We start from the raw sequence: 21,176 nt of genomic DNA, 5'->3' as shown, positions 1-21,176 counted from the left end.
GTTGTCGCAAAGGTTCATTTTCAGGAGGCAACTGGACTTTCCTGTTTTTTTCTTTTGAAGACATTTCACTTCTCATCCCAAAATCTTTTTGAGCTCTGATAGGATAGTGGGGAACGGAAGGATGTATATTCCTTGCATACAGCTGGAGATTTGCATCCTTTTAGAGGGTCATTGAAACATTTGGAGGTTTATCTGTGTCTTCAGGGTCACCTGAGTAATGTTCCTGGTTCCTGTAGTCTGCAATTTTTCCTATGGAAATCCATTCCTAAGGTGTTCATCCCAAATTGTATAACTAAAAGTCTGTAGACATACTCAGTCATCCAGGTCCTGGTTGACCCAAAAGTGCTTTTTTGGGAGGCAACTGGACTTTCTTGTTTTTTGATGATGAGAAGTGACACATCTTCAAAAGAAAAAAAATAAAGTCCAGTTGCCTCCTGAAAAAGCACCTTTGGGTTGTCTAGTTCTTTTTTAATCCTAAAGTAACAGTAGAGGGCTGTATCATTAAGGCAATACTCTAAATCAGAATGTCCAATCTTGGCAACTTTAAATTTGTGGACTTGAACTCCCAGAATTCCCGCCAGCCATGTGATTCTGCAGTTCATTCTGATTCCAATACACCTGGAGACAAAATTGATGTGTTTATCAATGCAGGCTAGCGATTTGTGCAAGGCTTATCTAGAAGAGAAATCTAGTAAAATCCAGTTATTATTTTATTTCCTGTATGGATGCACAAAGAGCTGGATTCATAGTTCCTGTTCAAAGACTTTTGCATAGATCCATCTGATGCAATTGATGTATCTGATTGAGAGGCCATCTGGTTCTCCACATCCTAGTCACCTTATAAATGGGACTACTGTAATGCATTCTATCTGGGATTTCCCTTGAAGATCACTTGGAAAACACAGCTGGTCCAGAATGCAGCAGCATGCATATATTTAATAAGATTCAGGGACTTCCTTTTAAAGAGAGGGCCTGCTCTAAGATGGTTGTTTTTGAGGCAAAACTAATGTGAAACAAATACAAATAAAACTCCTTTGTAATCCTCATACAAATCCTGTAGCATAAGTGAAGATGAAAGATAAGCCGTTTTGGGCATTTTAAAGCAACATGGGATAGCAGATGTTGCAAACCATTGCACTCACCTTCAATCAATTTTTCCTGTGCGGGGGGGGGGGGGACGGGGACGGGACATGTACAAAGCTAAAGACATCTATTATCTTTCTTTAAATCTCTCCCATACAAAAAAGCAGAGCAGCTTATTTCAGTTCTAATGTTGCGTTGATATTATCAGCCAAGATCTTAAAAAAAAAATAACAGAGTTGGAAGGGACCTTGGACGTCTTCTAGTCCAACACCCTGCTCAGGCAGCAAATCCTATACCGTTTCAGACAAATAGTTGTCCTATCTTTTGTTAAAAACTTCCAGTGTTGGAGCATTTACAACTTCTGGAGCCAAGTTGTTCTACTGATTAATTGTTCTGTCAGGAAATTTCTCCTTAGTTCTAGGTTGCTTCTCTCCTTGTTTAGTTTCCATCCGTTGTTATCATCTTGCCTTCAGGTGCTTTGGAGAGGCCCCTTAGGCTGATGTAGGCACAGTGCCCAACATGAACTCCAAGTAAAACAAAGCTCCTGTTTTTCTAAGCCCAAGGACCACAGAGAGCAATTGAGACAGAGTTTAGTTCTTTATTTGCTTACAAACAAAATTCCCACCAGCTTAAACCCTAACTATTCTCACCCTAATGGAGATACCCTTAAAGATTTATAGGGAGTTTCTATCCTTACTTTTTCCCTCTGTCTCCTATCCAACTCTGGCTGGATTGGCTCCTCCCCCCTTTTTGGGAACATCCTTATTTTTTCCTGAGAAATTGCCACTGTAGTCCATTGTACTCGCTCCCTCTCTGTGGGCATCCTTTCACACAATTCCACAAAACTGATGTGAACATTTTTGCTTAAACCCAGTGTGCCTAAGTAGTCCAGAAATAACATAATGATGTCACACAGATTTTCTTGGGCCACTTACAGAAACAAAACACCAATACACCCCCACGCCCCCCTGGCAACAACAGTCCACACAACCATTTGATGGGCTCCATATTACTCTGGGGTCCCCAGGCCCATTGGCAACACGATGTCTTCAGGACCTTTTGAAAGAGTGTCAAAATGTGGGCCCATCTTATTTCAGGGATGACATTCCCCAGGGAAGGAGCCACCATGGAGAAGGCCCTTCTTCTTAGTCCCATCAATGGAACTCTTGAGAGGGGACCTGTAACATATCCTGCCTTTCCACTCTGTTGGTGGGTTGGGTAGATATAAATGGGAAAACAGGGTCCTTCAAATAACCTGGCCTAAATGTCTAATTGGAGAAAAGATGATTTCGCATTGAGCGTTTGTTGCTTTCAACATGGGATTCCCTCCCCCCCAAAAGTTGATCCATCATTACTAGAAGCAATAAGTCCCAAAATAATCCTTCCTTTGATGTGGTTTCTTAACAGCTATTCTTGCAAATCATTTGCTTTGTTTTAAAATATATTTTTATTTTAGTTCACTTACTACTGACAAGGTATTTGTGAAAAGCCCTCTGAGTAACAACAACAACAACTGTAATGTTGAAATGTATGTAAGATGTAGTTAAGTGTAATCCATAGGGACACATCTTCTGGAACAAGGCAGCAGCAATAATGAATGTCTGGGAGGTTGACCTAAACTCAGCACTTTGGTTACTTGCGAATGGGGGTGGGGCTCATCAGCGCTGCCTCTTCCTCCCCACTCCCTGCCCTGGTAAAGTAAAGGAAGGACCATTGCTTCAAAATTACTGGAATTTTATTTGCCTCAGGCTTATGAATTGCAACCAAAGACATTGTGCAAAGAAAGCAAAGATTAAGTACACTTTGAGGAAAGGTAACAAACCATAAATGGTAGCATAAAAGAATCTGATGAAAAAAGCCATTCATTATACTATAATTGCAATATTTAACAGCATTTTAAATCCAACTTTTTATAATCAAGGGGGGGGGAAAGAAGAGGAGGGGGAAAAAGTAAAGTTTACAGTAGACATAAATTTCATGTATACAGTTCAAAAAGCATTTCTTTTTCAACAGATCATGGAGCATAAACTGAAGCAACAAATGGTAGAGGGTGGGCGAGAGACTAGCTACTGTACATTTAGAAGCTATTAAACAAAACTGCATATTATGTAGCACAATGTAAAACAGATACAATGTAAAACAGATAAACTAATAAAACTTGGAAAATTGCCTGATGAAAAATAAAATTACCAGTTGCTTTTAATGGCTCCTGGTTAGCAATGCTACAAAAGACTTTCTTTTAAAACGTTCTTGATGCTGGTTGAGAGCATCTAATCAAATATCGAACCCAGGAATTGTCAAATCATTTAGTTAGCTAAATCCAACCCATAGAAATATACTATCCACCCATGTTTTTCCCATCAAAAGGGGTTTTTTTTTGTTTGTTTTTCCTTTGAGGCCTTTTTGGTCACAGTATGTTACATTTTTTTACACCACGAAATATGTTTGTCTGGTACTAACCCTAAAGTTAATTTATAGATGATATAAATACAGAAGCACCCCGATGCCTATCTGACCAAGTGAATTCACTGGGTGTAAACTGAGAGAAGAAATTTTGTCTTTATGAATATTTAACTGTGTGGATCACTCGTCGTCACTTCCACTTACTTCTGACTGGTCCTAAATATAAGAGATAGAGGGAAAAAGTTAGAATATGCTCAAAATAAAAATGAGCAAAGGAATGGCAATAGAGAAACAAGGTGGAAATCTAGAACTAAGTGAGCATGCAGATTCTACTGAACTAAATGGATTTAACTCCTGATGACTACTTCAGAAGAATTTCTTTGGGTCCTTACAGTAGAACTGTCTTAAGCCAGAGAGCTATGGGAGCCACTGAAGGGTATATGTTATCCATGCCACTAAGCCTGTGGTTAAACCAAACACAAACTTACTCTCAGGCTTTCACACAGGAATGTGAAGATTATACCTGGCACTGTCATGAATTACAAAGTTACTGGATGGAGCTGATCTGCAAGAAGGAATCTTGTTTCTGTTGGTGATCGGAGGATTCAAGAAGCACCACAACTGCAGGATTCAGAGCAGGGGCTGCTACTCCACCTCCATCTTTCAAACAGCCTGTCTCGAATGCAGGAGTTGGCTGAACATAAAATGGGGCCTCTAGTGGAGCACCAAATATTCCTGGCTTCCATTCATTAACAACAGCAAGAGTTTGATTTTGCTTCCCCTTATAAAACAGGATGCCAACGCAGAACCAATTTTGGAGGAAAAGCTAAGAATAGTTTCTACTATGACTTGGTGTATTTTCAGTTCTAGAATTGAACGTAAATCCCTGGTTTGAGCTTGTATTTAACAGTATCCTGATTTCTTAATTCTAAAATATGCTACACTGTATATATGTTGGAGCATCTTGGAATAGATTAATTAGATTTAGAAGATGCTCAACTTCAATTCTGAGCAACATACACTAGTAAGCTGTAATCTATTAAGCATAGCGAAAAATATAACCTCATGTTCACCTCTATTTCTTACACTAGTGAATTTCTAATACTTAGCTTTTGTACTGACAGACTGAGATTAGAGAGCTATTTTATGTACATTCAAGGCTTGGTCATACTCCCTAGGATTTTTGAAAAATACATTGAGATATAATCCCCTGGGTGACTTGCTGTGGGCTTGAGAACTACAATCTATTTTGATGTTCAGGACAAGCTGCACACCACTTTTGATATTTTTGTCCAAATATGCCGTAAATGGATAGAAAGCAGACTGCAAACTTCACCTCTTACTTCTTTTAAAAAAAATTCGATCTCCCCCATAATATTAATGTGTAAAGATTAGTACGTGTAAAACTAATTGCAGTGAAGAGTAAAGAAAAGAAAGGAAAATAAAAGATATCAGTGATTCAATAATGGCATACTTACATTTTCATCTTGATCCTCATCAGTATCATCATCACTCACAACCGGTTTGGCTTTGACCCGAACCTGGCGTTTCTTGCCTTTCCCTTTATCTCGGTTTTTGTCCTCTTTCTTGTTTAGCTTAATTTTCACTTTCACAGATTTTGCTGAGAAAGCGGAAAAAAATGTTGAGAACTTGAATGCCAAAATTGATACTCTTAAAACAAACATGTATGTCCCACTCTATAAGGGATTTCCTCACCGTTCCTTTTTCTGACCCATGGCTTTACAAAAACCACAGCTAAGCCATGAAAATATATTACTTAGCTTGAAATAATCTGAATGGTAAGAACTCTCTTTTTATTGTTATTTTACAGGCCCAAATGGAACTTTCTCTAGCTACGTCTTGAATGGCAAAGATGGTCAGTTTGCCAAAAAGGCAGATTGCTTGTTCCTATTTTTGAATGAAAGACTTACATTCAGATTCTGACTCGTCTTCCTCATCATCATCTTCCTCGTTGCTGTCGTCCTCACTTTCATCTTCTTTGGCAAGCTTCTGCCGTGCACTTTTGAAGACTGACTGAAGAACAATGGAGTCCTCATAGATCTGGAGCATGAAAGCAAATGTGTGTCAGAAATGTAAGCTGTGCTTCATCAAAAATCCACAGCATGGAAGGTTATTTTCTATTCAAACCCACAGAGAGCATGGCCTCTTCTCTCCCTGAACAAGGCATCATTCTTCTTACATGCATTTTATAGGAAATAGCAGTGTTAATTGTTTATGCACTAAATTAAGTGAGCTTCCATATTATAGTGCTTTTCACATTTCCCAGCCTATTTTTATGCCTAAATTATTTAATCGTGCAGTACTAATGCTATTAAAGTCTTCCATGGAAAGCTCTAATTAAGATTTAGATTATAGTCTAACTATATATTCAACATGAAATAGGCGCAGTACTTGGGTGATAATTATGGCAGAAAAATAAAATGGCTCATATTTGCTGGTAACAGAACCTTTATGAAATAAACTGTAAGTATCTAAAGTGCTCAGGTCATAGTTGCTGTAAAAGGTAATAAAGTATTGCAGCATCGTAACTCCAGTTGCACTCCTGAAAATGGTTTTGGCTTATCATTAAGACCCTGAATCACTATTTAAGATTTATATCTCTAATGATTTCAATCTAGTTAATGCCAATTGCTGTCTGGGAAATTTTGGGAATTAAAGTCCACAGATCTTAAAGTTGCCAACATTGGACACCCCTAATCTAGGCCATGACATAAGGGGAAAATGATTTTTTTGCACAGAACCTATGGGGCTAGAAGGAACAAACTCTCAATCTTACAGTCAGTTCCTGATCTCTCAAATTTTTCAAATAATTTAAAAAAATTATTTTCTTTTATCAGCTCATATCACTAAATGACTTAAAGATCACCTTTGAGGAAAAAAAGACCTTGAGTTCTCCATTACATTACTTTTTTCTATAACTGTATTTGCAAAAGAAGGTTTGAAAATTAATCTTCCTTCTCAAATGAACTGGTACTATTGCAAGCGATGTTTAATACGACTACAATAACTCAAAGCCATTTTATAGACACGAAGACACTTAACTTGCATTTCAAATGATCACAGATAATAGGTGTAAACTAGATGGCTTATTGTTTTTAAAACTAGTTTGGGATTCTTATTACTTTTAGGCTTCCTTGTGCAATAAATGTGCAACTATAATGCTAAGACTATAGAATATTCATTAGGAGTGATATAGGGTCCCCTCTGTCAATAGCGTTGAACAATGGTCTTCTTTGAAGCCTTTAAGATTTATAAGATTTCTCTTTGGAATTCAGCATTATTCCCGAAGAAAAGCAATGAGAACTGGTACTCTAAATCTCCCTTTTGTGTGCATGTTGTGTAGTTGCATATAAAACAGTGTTCCAGGGATTCTCAAACTGGTCACTTGAAGGGATAATTTGCTGTTTTCTGAACATAAATCTTCCAAAAGTGTTCATTGTGTTCCGGTGTTGGAGAACTCTTGTAGTTCTCCAATCAGTCCAGGAAGTTGAGTTGCATCTTTAAACCCCCCAAAAAATCACCAAACTTTCCACTACAATTTAAAGAATTAAATGAACAAATCATTCCTTTCTACACTGTTTTTCAACTAAGCAGAAGCAAGTCTACGTCCTGCTCTAATTTTGCCAGAATATAACTGCAAAATGAAAGCAGCGTGCATATATGCAGTTCTCAGCCCTGCCAGTTTTAGATTCCCCCTTAACCTTCTTTATCCTCTAGGATTGTGTCCACTTCCTGGCATCATGTGCTCAACTGATGATCTGCAATGCAACTTCACAAGGATTCTGAGGTCGTCTAAAAACCCTGCGAGAAGGCCCTGACCTTCAGTCTCCAAATTGTACATGCCATTCTTGCGATGTTTCGGAAGAGCTATGGAAAGTTCCAATGCCTTAGAAACCTTCCAGAGCATTGTGAGAAGGGTGTGTGCTATTTGGAGAACTGCAAAAACAATCTTGGAAAGAAGACTCATAGTCAATGGCTGCCTCTCATAGGACCAGGCTGATCCTGCCTTGTCAGCAGTGGGAGGAAGATGGCCAAAGTTAATTGGGCATGGCTATGGCCTGTAAAACACAGGATGGCAAGGGATTTATGTTGTGGTAGGGGCCATGGAAGCCAGCTGAGACTGCTGAGGAGTGCCGCTGTGCAGAGTGGCCAAAAGGACAGAGATAGGGAGAGTTGAAGTATCCCTGCAGTTATAAGCGAGATGAGTTGCCCAGCCTCCAACTTTGATTGGACATTACAATAGTTTTGGGGACTGGGCATAAGTACCATTCATTCAGCACATTGTAACTTTTGAACAGCTGCTGAATGAATGGCTGTTAATTGAGGACTACCTCTAAGTTGAAGCCGAAACAAATAGATTTAAAATTATTTTATGTAAAATTATTATGCACAATGTATGATAACATTTTTCGTGCCAGTATTTCCTACTCTCATGCCCACTGAATAGCAGAGCATGACAATCCAGCACCCTTCAATTGTGCTGATTTCAGTTCCCACTAAGAATTGAAAGTTGAAATTTCAAATTGAATGGCCCAGATTGGCAAAGGAATCCAGATTGTACACAGTATTCAATGCAAATATATACATCAATGGCCTTAGAATCAGAAATTATTCGAATCAGACCTGTGATCCTTCTAAGTTGAAGGTCTGGGCATTGTGACACAACAACATGACATCCTTCTCCAAGTCACTGAGACTCCGATATTTATGATTACGAATTCTTTCCTACAAAGAGTAGATTTTTAAAGCAAGGGCAGAGGGAAAGATTGAAAGGGGGGGGGGGAGAGAAATCACACATAAAATTAATTAATTAACAACATAACTCAGAATAAGAGAGATGCAGTTTTGTTCTAAATGATTTAAGTACTATACCCTGTCAACTAATTAAATAGCACAAACATAGCAGCCCTTATTCAGAAAAATGCCCAAACTCTCCACATATTGAACGAAGAACAGGGAACAACACTGAATGAAAAGAAGAATTACAAATGATACTTTCAAGAAGCTATGTGTCTAATTCAGGTAAAAATTTATACATGCCAGAAAAATGAAAATACTAGAAGCTTTAGTGGTGCATACCCCATTGATGTACCTAAAGCTGCTATATAATCCAAGGAATTTAATAATCTTATAAAGAACAATATTTATGTTGTTACTGTTTACATATACATCACAATGTGAGAAAGTACAACATTCAAATTCACTAAAACTAAATGTAGCTATAATGAAATCCATGGGTTAAATGCAATGTTTATTCCATCAGTAAGAACAGTATCTGAGTTTTGTTGGTTATTTTCTCTCTCACACACTTCAGCAGTGCAAGTACTACCTTCTTTTCAATTGTTGAAGGTCTCTATAAATTTCAGGGGCCTCTCAGAAATGGGAGAAAGTGATAAGCCATTGAAGATAACACTACTCTTTTCTGTCAATGTAATTTTCCGGATTGAGTAGAAGCTTCAGAAGGAGCACCTGCTTCATGGAAGGCTTGTGATGGATACTATGTTTAAGATAGCTTAAATATTCTCCAAAGTTGGCTCTTGTTTTATACTCCCTCATGCATCTCAATAAAGGTTTTTAATTTAAAAAAAACTTTGGATTTATTATTAACAACCTGGTCATTTTATAAAAATCAAACTTCCAGAGTTTGTGCAGATGCTGTCAGGAACAAACGATCAGACCCATACATGTAGAATTCAAGCTATCTACTTTATTGTTCTTTGCCTATAGTACAGGAATCTCCTCAGGCTGGCAGCTTTTGCCTGGAAAAGACTCTAAGGCATTTGGGGGTGGCATGTCAGACCTAGACTTCTTGTGTCAATCAATCAATTTTTATTATGGTCAAAGACTAGCAAATAAAAGCATTAAAACAATAATACTAAAAAAATAAAACAAACAGAATAATATATTGTGATTGGTAGTGGATTAACAGTGGGCAGTTGAAATTTGCCTAATTTTACATACATCATATCAGAATTTGACCACATTCAGAGAAACTACCGTATTTTTCGGAGTATAAGATGCACCAAGGTTTTGAAGAGGCAATTTTTTAAAAAAATAGGTAGGTAGATAGAGGGAGAGAAGGAGAGAGAGAGAAATACAGTAGGTAGGTAGGGGGAGAGAGAGAGTAGTTAGGTAGGTAGATGGAGAGAGAGAGAAAAATAGAGAGAGATAGAGAAATACAGGTAGGTAGGGAGAGACAGAGGGAGAGAGTGTAGGTAGGTAGGGAGAGGGATAGAGAAAGAGAAATAGAGAGAGAGAGAGAAATACAGTAGATAGGTAGGGAGAGAGAGAGTAGGTAGATAGAGGGATAGAGAGAAATACAGTAGATAGGTAGGAGACAGAGAGAGTGTAGGTAGGTAGATAGGTAGGTAGAGGGATATATATCTATATATCTATATCTATAGAGAGAGCGAGAGAGAGACAGAGAGAAATACAGAAGATAGGTAGGGAAAGAGAGCGTACGTCGGTAGGCAGATGTTTCCAGGTGTATTTATCCATGTGCTGGAGAAGGAAATAGCTGACACTCTGCAGCACCTAAGACTTTATTTCTGCTGGCACAGCACTTGATCAATGTGATCCTCATCAATCAGTTAAAGAGGTTTCCAAAAGGAAAAAAAAAGTTTTTACATTCAGCAAACCTCCCAAAAATGGCCCATTTTTCATGAAAACGGGCTCGTTTCCCCCCCCCCAAAAGGCATGAATAGCCGGGGGGAGCCCTTGCAGAGTGCTCCTGGAGGGCTGGGGGCAAAACGAGCAAAAAATGGCCTGCTTTTCACAAAAACAGGCCCCTTTTTTTGTCAAAAAAATTGCATGCATAGCCTTATGGAGGCTTATAGAGTGCTGCTGGGGCCTGGTTTTGTGCTCATTTCTGCCCTCCCTAGCCCCCAGGAGCTCTCTGAAAGCCTCCATAAGGGTATGCACGGTCATTTTGGTGAAAGGAGCGGGGCTTCGAGAGGCAAAAAATGCTGTATTTGATGTATAAGACGCACCTAGATTTTCAGCCTCTTTTTTGAGGGAAAAAGGTGCGTCTTATACTCTGAAAAATACAGTACTTCATACTGATCCAACCAATAATCTCTTGCGTTTACATAATGAGCCTAGGCTGATTCTTTGTTTGAGCCCTTCTCCCATCTGGGATGGCTCGTCTCCAATAGATGCCTTCAACAACTAGGCTATGTTATATTCTCAAGAATTTGTTTTCAATAACAATTTATTCACAATTAAATATTACTTATGAAGATTCAGAGCAAGCAATATTTTTATGTTCATTGTGTGCAAATATTTACATAATAATTTTAATTAATGACAAATACATTCAAATGCAATCAAAATTATACTGACCTTAATTTTTTTGAAGTCCACTGGTTTTCTAATTAACTCATAATATTCTGGGTATTCTTTTCGAGAAGGCAGCTGAATGAAGACTTCACTTAACTGCCGTCCTGAACTGTAGAAAAGAAGGAAGCAAAACATTAATAGAGACAAGAAGCAATGCATTGATTCTATTCTCCATGGGCATTCTTAGACCGTGTCCTGATAGGGATAGGAGCCAAGACAAATATTGGGAATTTAAACTACCAATTACTAGGGCCCCATTCAAAAGTAATTTTCCCTGGGAAATTGCCAGACTTGGCATTTAATATGCAAAATATCTTTTTAAAAACATTTCCAATGCTATTGCCATTAAGAAAAGATCCTGCTGTTTGGCATTTCAGAAGCATGGTAGCTTTTCAGTCATAACATTCATAACTTACCTCATGGATTTGTATCCCAGCAGAAACAAATAATCATTTTTAGCATCTGAAGTCACATCCAAACTATCCAGAAACTGCAGGTTTTAATGAATTTCAATGCAAGTGCAGCACAGCTGTACATCTTTATTATCTTGGCAACAGGACTGCAGACTACAGTGCCAATCTGGGATATTTTATCTGCAATTCCTTTGCTTATTTACATAACACTTTGCCAATAAGCCAGATCTGTGCATAAAACAATCGTAGTCTAACAATTCCTAATGAAGTCAATTTGGGACAGACTTCATTCAGTCAACTTTTCAACTTCAATAAACAAATATTGTGGATGAACTACTACAACAGACAAGATTGATGCAAAAAAGCCAGAATCAGCTGGGTATTTATATATAGAGAAAAAGGCGTTTTCTATTGTGGTGTTACTTTGTGAGCTCTTTATGCTTGCTAAAAAGGGAATTCAAGGGTCCAGTTTGCTTTAAAAGACAAGAAAAAAGGATTGTTTTAATGTTCAAGAAATGTATTATCAATGCAATTCTTTTGCAAGGAGGAACCTGGATTTGCCATAGGCTAGCTTTGTTTAATAATGTTTTCAAAAGCACTGAATAAAGGTATTTTGCCAAAGATACGGTAGTGCCTTGCTTAATGTATGTTCTTACACCAGCATCAGAATATTGAATTATGCCCTGGCCCGGGGGGGGGGGGGGGGGGCGGGAGGCACCCATCCATTGATTTTTGTGCTTCACAAAAAAGATGTTGTATCTATATTTGTGTGCAAATGTACATAAAGGTTGAAAAAATAAATCTATTAGGCATTCTTCTAAGAAGAAAAATGTAATGGTTGCAATCAAGGATATGCTAAGTAAATTATGATTAATATGCAGGCTAATCCTATTTTAATATGTACATTTCTGTTTCAAATAACATCTTTTAGAAACACACATGCACATATGAAAGAGGGAGAGAGACCTACCAAACATAAAAAATCACGTTCACTATTTCTCTTTTGGTTGCCTAGCAACTACCAGATTATATGCTGAAGAGCAATAGGACCTGCATAAATTAATGGAATGTACAGAAATATGAGTGGCATTTCAGTGCTATAATTGCAGTGAGTTCTACTATTTTTCCACACAAATAAGCAAGCAAATAGAGACTGTGACTTATATATTTATGTGTATACATTATACACATGTCTTGCCATTCTGGAAAGCAATTCTTATTTCAAAAACACCCTATGGGATAAACAGGAATAAATTTGAAGTTAAAATGTAGATGCCTCTCACAACTGTGCACTCAAAGGGCCTATCAGATTATTTTTACTGAAAACTCTGGTAGCATTCCATTAATAATAATTAATTAATAATTCAGTATTAATTCAAAATTTAAAAGGAAACAGATACAAATAAATAGGAAATGTTTATGGCTTTGTAGAGATTAGTCCCATAGCACTATCTAGATACAGGTAGTCCCCAACTGACCGCATTTCATTTAGTGACCATTAGAAGATACAATGGCCCTGAAAAAAGTGACTTATAACATTTTTCACACTTATGACTGCTGCAGCATCCCGGTGGTCACATGATCAAAATTCAGATGCTTGGCAATTGGTTTATATTATGACAGTTGCTGTATCCCTAGGTCATGTGATCCCTTTTTGTGACCTTCTGACAAGCAGAATCAATGGGGGAAACAGATTGATTTAACAGCTATTTTACTAATTGAATAACTGCAGTGATTCACTTAACAAGAAAGATCGTAAAATTGGGAAAAACTCAACAAATGTCTCACTTAGCAACATAACTTTTGAGCTCAATTGTGGTTAAGTCAAGGACTACCTGTACCTCATCAAATAGTGATTTTCACGTTACGCTACACTAATATTGAATGATATGTTCAATACTGTTAATTACGATCAATGCATCATTAACTTTCTAGGTTTCTACAGAACTGGTTATAAGCAAGTGTAGACGCAAAATTCTGAAGCAAAGTATAGCAATAGCACTTAGATTTGTATACCACTTCATAGTGCTTTTACAGTCCTCTCTAAGCGGTTTTACAGAGTCCGCATATTGCCCCCAACAATCTGGGTCCTCATTTTACCCACCTTGGAAGGATGAGTCAACCTTAAGCCGAACTGCCGAACTGCAGCTAGCACTCAGCTGAAGTAGCCTGCAGTACTGCACTCTAACACTGTGCCATCTCAGCTCTTCAAGTATAAATCTAAAATGCACATTTCTTATTTCCTAAGTTCAACAAAGGAACTGTTTTAACAAGTGGCATCTCCGCCTGAGATTTGAGGATTCCCGAAACTATCTTTCTCCATTTTCTTAATACATGCTGAGATGTGGAATAACTGACCACATAGATATCCTCAGTCTGGAATTAAGTGAAAATCTATCAACCTGTATCAACAATTGGGGCGCATGGGATACCTAAACCCAGAGAATACTACTTAACTACAAAACAAACACAAACACTTAGGAACCGTTCTGCAATCAGAACCATTCTGATTCTCCAATCTCTAGAAAAAATAGAGAAAAAAATGGAAATATTTTCTACTTTTATGAACAAACCCACATGGATCCAAGCTATTAAGATAGGAAAATTATTTTACTAAGTAACAACTTACTGTATGATCTGTCCTCATTAATGTAATTATGGTATTGCAAAATTATTTTCCTCATGAGACAGTTCTAGTGTAGATGAGCAATCATAAAAAAATCAAATTCTACACTATATGCATTTCATAATTTTGGCTTCAGACTGTGTATTAACACAGGATTCATATTCTTATAACCACAATTTGAAAGACAAAGTCAGACAGAGACCTGAATTTTACAATCGATGGATAACAGAACAGGGATCTTTTCTATCTTAGTCTTATTCCTAGGAAAGGCATGCTTAACAAAGCATTAAACCCAGTGAAGTGTGAGGTGCAATCAGGCACCATTAATGTCAATGGACATCCCATAATAAAAAGGAATGCTTTGATGTATGAAATGTGACCTACTCACTGTGCTAAGTGGAATGAGAAAAAAAGAAATGGGAAAGGGTCGATCCCTATCTTGATGAAGTTGCTTAAGCCTGAAATTTAGTTTACACTGTTCAAAGGTTAGAGAGCATTAGCTACCAAGGCAGTATTTTTGTTCAAAATGTTGCGACATTTGTCCTCTTTAAAGCACTTGTGAAAATTTATGTATAAGTAACATATCCTCAGACCTTAATGTTCCCTGGCTAACTCTGGGCTGGTCAATCCACTTACACCCAACTTGACTCTGGTAATAAAAATGGACATAGCAATAGCCTTCTAAAATAGGTGGAGATCCACAATGGAATGAGACAATTTTGCCTCAATCCACTCGCCACGGCCAACTGGCCACCATCAACTCACCATAGCTAACACTCTACAGCCAACTCACCACAGTACAACTTGCTATGACCAAGATGCCACAGGACAACTCGCTGCAGGACAATTCAATTTAATTATTTAAAAGAAATTTTAAAATATTTTAATTTTTGTCATTCACACTTTATTTTGTCCTTCCTTTGGCATCCTTTCTTTAATGGTTCTATTTGAATATTTCTTCGATATCAGTGTAACTTGTCCTGTGGCAAGTTGGCCACGGCAAGTTGGCCGCAGCAAGTTGGCTGTGGTGAGATGTCTGAGGTGAGAGAACTGTGGTGAGTTGTTGAAGACCATGTACTATGTACTATGTCTGAGCAACGGTTCAAAAGTGACAGTTTATGGGACTTGCAAGGCTGAATAGGTTTTTCTGTTTTTTATTTTCTATTCTGAAACTTACTGTGCACTATGACAATAACTAAGTGGTCCGGATATAATACTGTTTAACTCATGTTCTTTCTAGATTTGAGGAGAATTATTGGCTGGTAAGCAATTTTATAAAGTTCCTAAACCACAACAAGATCATTTTCTTTTGAGAATTTGGGCTATGTGCACATATTCCTCTGCAAAGGAAGATTAAGAAGAAAACCAGTTATGTGGCTGTATTGCCTGAAAAACTCTCTTTTCCCATGTCTATGGAGATTCTCAGTCATTCAGATCATGGTTGTCCCAAAGGTGCTTCTTCAAAAGGCAACTGGACCTTGTTTTTTCTTGAAGACGTTTCACTTCTCATCCAAGAAGTCAGTCAGAACTGAAGAAACTTCTTGGATGAAAAGTGAAACGTCTTCAAGGGAAAACTTAGTCCAGTTGCCTTTTGAAAAAGCACTTTTGGGTCTCTTCTCCTCCCCTCCCTCCTCTTGCTGTTTAATATAGTTTTATATGATTCAATATATCTTTTCATACAATTCTAGCAAACCATCCTTAGTTGTACCACATCAGTAAAGTGATTCATTCATTGCCTTTTCCTATTTCACCACTTTCTTTTCGAGGAGCTCATAAAAATCCATCCACCCACCTCTTTCTGAGACTTCTCCTTCCTCTTGACCTACTCACTCTTTTTTTAATTTGGTTTGTAATGTCATCCTTTTGTGCTGTATTACCAAATCACTTCACTAAACTTCTTTTGTACTGGTTGTTTAGTTTTATACTCAATCCCATTCATTCAGCCCCTATCCATTTTTTATCCTATTTCTTCTGCCTTTACCACATAGAATTCTGGAGTGCTCCATTACAACTGTATTTATGTTTAGATTTCTCACAATACACGAAACTCTCACTTCTAAAAACACTCTCATATAATGAGCAGAAACAGGGTTGTATACCCGGTTATTTTCTCCTCTTGTAACAATTATTCCTTACCGGAAATCACACACATTTTTACTGTTTCTATTTCTGAACATCTCCATTAATTCACCCTTCTTTAATAAAAATTCTACAAAAGGGACACACATTCAACAACTTGCTATTTGTTGCCATTTATGTATAACTTGTAATTGATCATTTTATTTTTCCTATCAAACAGTATTATCTTGGTCTTTCATGAAAGATATATGATTCTCATTGCATCATACAAGTTAACCCAACATTTTCTGCACATTATTTGGGTTCTCAGACCAAAATACATAGGTATGTAATGTATACATATTTCTCCATTACCAACCAACATATGTTTAAGCTGTTCCTTATAAATTCATACATAAATACATTAGACAACCAAGGAGACTTGCACATCCTTATCTTACTACCTGCTCCCATTTGCTATTTCATCTATTTTTTAAAGCATACTTTATTTCAACCATATATTACTTATCACATCCAGCAGAATTTTAAACAAAATTCTGCCCAAGTATTTTCCTAGGGCACTTAACAAACAGTCTTTCCATGTACTCTTCCTGACTTTCCCTTTGTATAGAGGAACAAGCATTATTTCATTCATCAGGCATAGGTTGAAATCTTCATGCACACATTAACAAGTTGTAAATCATTCCATAAGAAAATCATTTCCATACTAGCTACACCGGCAGCCTTGCCAATTTTGACAATCACACATTTATAATTGCCTTTTTATATTTTTTCCTTGAACACTAATATTTAAAGCATCTGTTTCATTTCTAGACCTGAAATCCCTATTGTTCACATTATAAACCTCTAAAATACTCTACCCAGCTTTCCCTCAATTGTGTTCAACACTTTTATTTTTAATTCCCTTCACTCTTCTGAAAACTTCTTGTTTAAGCCTCTTCACTCACTTCCAAAACAATAGTTTTATTTCCATCATGGCAAGTTCTTTTTTTAGTTTCTCTTAATTGTTCCTTGCTCTTTTCAATCATATTCTTACATCCTCATTTTTCACAGCAGTTTCTCTTTTTCCCCCATCTACAGCCTATTTTTATTCTTTTCAGCATAAAACATGTATTTCATTTTTTCCATTAGTATAATTCTATAAGATTATTCTGTGACTTTTGTAATATAATTATTTTCACTGTGTGGCAAACAGATTTCACGCCTGTTTTCTTAGCTCCCTCCATAACTTCACCAAAAAGTCCCTGACCACTCAACCCAATACAGCACAACCAACAGAAGCCCTAAAAAGAATTACACTGCCACACATCAAGAATGTCTTAGAAACTATCAACAGATCACTGCAATCACACAAGCCAACTAAAGCCCTTCAAAACATCCTAAGCAGACCAAAAGACCCAACAACCCCAGAAAAAAAAACAGGCATCATCTACAACATACAATGTAAGGACCACAACAACCACTATGTAGGACAAACAGGCAGAAGGCTGGCAGAATGCATCCACAAAGACCAACTAGCAAGTCAGAAGACATGATGAAAACTCTTTAATTTCACAATGTATAGACAGATTTAATCATCGTTTCAATTGGGAAAATGTGACCATTCTAGACTAAGCCAAGACTAGATTAGACCAAGGAATTTCTAAAAACATGGCAACCTGACAAATCAGCCATCAATAGACACATAGACATTAACATCTGTACACTCTGCAAAATAAACCCTTACCCAACCCAAAAAAGAACAAAAAAACTAAGCACCTCTTCACCAACAATCAGCATCGATTAACTCCAAGGTTAATCAGACCAACAATCAAATAAACAATATACCTCAATCAAGAAACTGCCAAAAAGTCAACAGTAAACAGCTCAACCAAAGACTCTCTAGGACCATCCCCATCAACAATGACAGAGCAAGACATCAGAATATACTGACAGTAAACCCCACTCCTTACTAGTACTGTTGATGTTACCTAGTTAGGGTAATGAAAAGCCTGCAAGAAAACAAGCAAGCTCAGAAAGCACCAAGCAACCTTTGTTTCTCACATTTAAAACCTCTCATAATAGTTAAAGATTTCACCCATTCTCTAAATCTTTCAGCAAAAATAATCTAATCCATTATGCTTCTTTATTTATTTTTATTCTTGCAAATTATGCTTTAATAATGTATTTCAAACAAGATTGATTCCTAACCAGATATCCAGTAACTATTCTGATTCACACTTGGACCAGTGAATGGTCGTAACCTTTTCTGTTAATATCTTGTTCCATTTCATTAAGTTATCCAGAGAATGTTTCCCTTGGATTACACTTGTTCAAACATTGAACAATTTCCCCTAAATTTGTATTTGATTTTTCCACTGGAGCATAAGATGCAACTATCATTAACCTACAAATTACTAGTTTTGTATATAGCCACAACAACCTATATTACAACAATTTGAACTTTCTGATTTGCATTTTAGGCCTTCTATTCATAATTAAAACTCCAGCTATATTTTTCTCAAAGAATTCAACTATTCCTCTCCATTGGATCATATTACTTTTATTAATATATATTATATTGTTCCCTTTTAAGTTTCAAAGACATGCAATACACACACACCAGTGGTGGGTTGTAGGCAGTATGCCTGGTACGGGCGTATCAGAGCCTGCCCAGAGCACCGGATACCATTCCAGTACGGTGCTCCAGAGGGCCCACCCGCCAACGCTCCTTACCTGTCCTTTAAAGCCTTTGACACTTCCGCACACGCGCATGGCGCATACAGTGCCTGCACGATGCTGCACCGAGCAGATGGAGCGTCACAGAGGCACCTCTGGAAGGTATGATGCATGCACGCATCGCATGCATGTGCGTGTTCATGTGGAGGACAACGGGTCCCGTTGCAACCATACTGGTTGCAACGGGATCCGGAACCCACTACTGACACACACACATATGTTATATGTATGTATGTATATATACGTGTTTGTGTGTGTGTGTAATTTACATACATTATGAAAGCTATACATAAAATAGATATAAATATATTGTTGTTATTTATTGCCACATGGAAACTGACACAGATAGAAATCAGACAAAGCAAAGTTGTAACTAAATACAGGAGAACCTCTGCTCACGACCATAATTTGTTCCCTAACTTTGGTTGCAACCTGATTTGGTCATGACCTGAACCTAATTTTGGAAATTTGGTGCTTACCCCCAAAAAATGGTGCAGAAGGGGAAATCGGCTGCAGAAAAAAAAATGTGAATTTTTTTGGTTGGAACCCGATTTGGTTGTGGTCAGAAGCGTTCGTGACCAGAGGTTCTACCGTAAATATGAAATGGTCACATGCCATCAAAAATAGGTTGATTTGTTCATCCCTGTTGATTCTCTTTAGGATTGCAGCTAAGATTGGTTTAATGATTTCACACTGAGTCATTCCTCAACTTGTGAAAACTAAGAGTTCAATGTATTGATTTATTATTTTATATTATGGAAAATATTCTTTGTAAAATCAGGCAACTTTAAACAGTTATTCAAGTCATTTCACCAGAATTATTGAAAAGTTTTGCCAAAAAATTCTTATTTGGAGAACTTTACTTCTGCTCTACAACAGATTTGCAAGAGTTAGTGCAGTGAATAAAGTTTTGTTGTCACAAAAATGAGCAGAAATCCCCTGGAAACTGCTTACTAATTCAACACAACAAACTGAGTTATTTCACTCACAGTTAATTTTTGTGGACCCATACTTAGTGGCACCATTTTTTAAAGTTTCTATGGAAAAAAGTAAAGTCCAAGAATATCTGTTTCTTAAATACATATAAATAACCTTTGTAATATTATGTCAAAGATGGATTTTGGAGAATCTCAAAATCTCAGAATCTCAACAAAAAAAAAAAGCCAACTTAAATAAATGCAGCTAGTTCACTCTGGAAAATATCTATACTAATATGAATGTTTTAAATACTTGATCCCCTTTTGCAACCTTCTCACAAGCAAAGTGAATGGGGAAGCCAGATCCACTTAACAACTTTGATACTAACTTAATAACTGCAGTGATTCGCTTGACAACTGTGGCAAGAAGGATCGTAAAATGGGGCAAAACTCATTTAACAAATGTCTCAGCTACAGAAATTTTGAGCTCGATTGTGGTCGTAAGTCAAGGACTACCTGCATTTAGAAAAGACCATGCATAGGCCACGGAAGTTTTCCCTAAAAGCTTCCCTTCTTCAACTCCCTGAGAGAAATCTGTTGAAAAGAACCACATCAGACTGATCTCTAGTTTTTGCATGAGGCACATCTTAAGAAGAAAGAGTAGAAAGGACCTCTTTGGGTCGAAATTTAGCTACTGTCCCAAACATTAATTATTGTGCTAGAACTGTATTTAAATGAGGCAGCTTTATTAGCTTGCATTCTAAGAATCATCCTCTTATAGCCAAATTTAGGGGATTGGTTCCTTTGAATCCTGCCTTGATTTTGCCCTGCTATTTTCCTTGTATTGTAATGTATATATGTAAAATAGGTATGGGCGATGGGCAGCGTCTCACAACCTTTTAGTGTCCGTGAGGTGTACCATGCTGCTCCAAGATACCATTCAGTTGGCTAAAGTATCACAGCAGTTTCTTCACAGTTATGAGAGAATTCCTAAGTCAATGCTCAAAAGAAAGTAATGCAATTCTATGCAAAGTGTCCTTCTTCCGTATTGAAGAGCTGCTTGCAGATATGCAATGGTTACTGAAAATGTACCAGCTCTTGAAGAATGGGAGAAAGGCCAATTTTTTCCCAGCCAAGTGTTTCAGAAGCTTCTGAACTACACTCACAATTAAAAGACTACAAATATGTCTCTAAATAATTCTGAGAGAATTTGTTTTCAAAAGTAAAAAAAACAAAAAACTTTGCTAGGTGATCCAAAGATCACTTTAAAACCTGTCTGTCTAGTCTACTTCGAGAGGTGATAGAAATACGTTTTCGAATTCGCTATTTGGACCAAGAATACACAACCTGGTGACTCAAAGTTGATGGGTTTAATTGAAGCCCACATCTAAAAAGTCTATGATGGGGGAGTTAAGGGTGAAACGGGTGACCTGACTGCCTGCATTGCAAAAATAAAGGAAAAAAACGCAATCATCCTTTTGTGTGAGAGTTTGATGGTGACACTTGGGCTACCTGTTTTGCATTGTTAAATTACATTCTTTTGTGTGAACAAACACAGAGCCCACGGAAGTCTTGATA

The 21,176-nt window shown here is 37.3% G+C and overlaps 1 protein-coding gene across 3 annotated transcripts in view; it reads right to left on the bottom strand.

Moving 5' to 3' along the window:
* Positions 1–2,800: 2,800 nt before the first annotated feature.
* Positions 2,801–21,176, bottom strand: part of SMARCA2 (SWI/SNF related BAF chromatin remodeling complex subunit ATPase 2) — a 113,292-nt gene continuing 94,916 nt past the window's right edge. For all 3 annotated transcript variants that reach the window (XM_087716022.1, XM_087716021.1, XM_087716020.1), the window contains exons 30-34: positions 10,849–10,954; positions 8,131–8,232; positions 5,418–5,547; positions 4,965–5,107; positions 2,801–3,702 (exon numbers count right to left, since the gene is read on the bottom strand). In XM_087716022.1, the coding sequence (XP_087572148.1) occupies positions 3,667–3,702; positions 4,965–5,107; positions 5,418–5,547; positions 8,131–8,232; positions 10,849–10,954 (517 nt within the window). In that variant the 3' untranslated portion in view covers positions 2,801–3,666. The remainder of the gene's footprint in view (positions 3,703–4,964; positions 5,108–5,417; positions 5,548–8,130; positions 8,233–10,848; positions 10,955–21,176) is intronic.

This window comes from Thamnophis sirtalis, unplaced genomic scaffold (assembly GCF_051295495.1).
Source record: "Thamnophis sirtalis isolate CommonGarterSnake01/CBP01778 unplaced genomic scaffold, rThaSir2_p1.2 scaffold_5, whole genome shotgun sequence".
NCBI lineage: Eukaryota > Metazoa > Chordata > Lepidosauria > Squamata > Natricidae > Thamnophis > Thamnophis sirtalis.
Note: the sequence above shows the minus strand (reverse complement) of the source record. Positions and strands in the feature narration are given on the sequence as shown.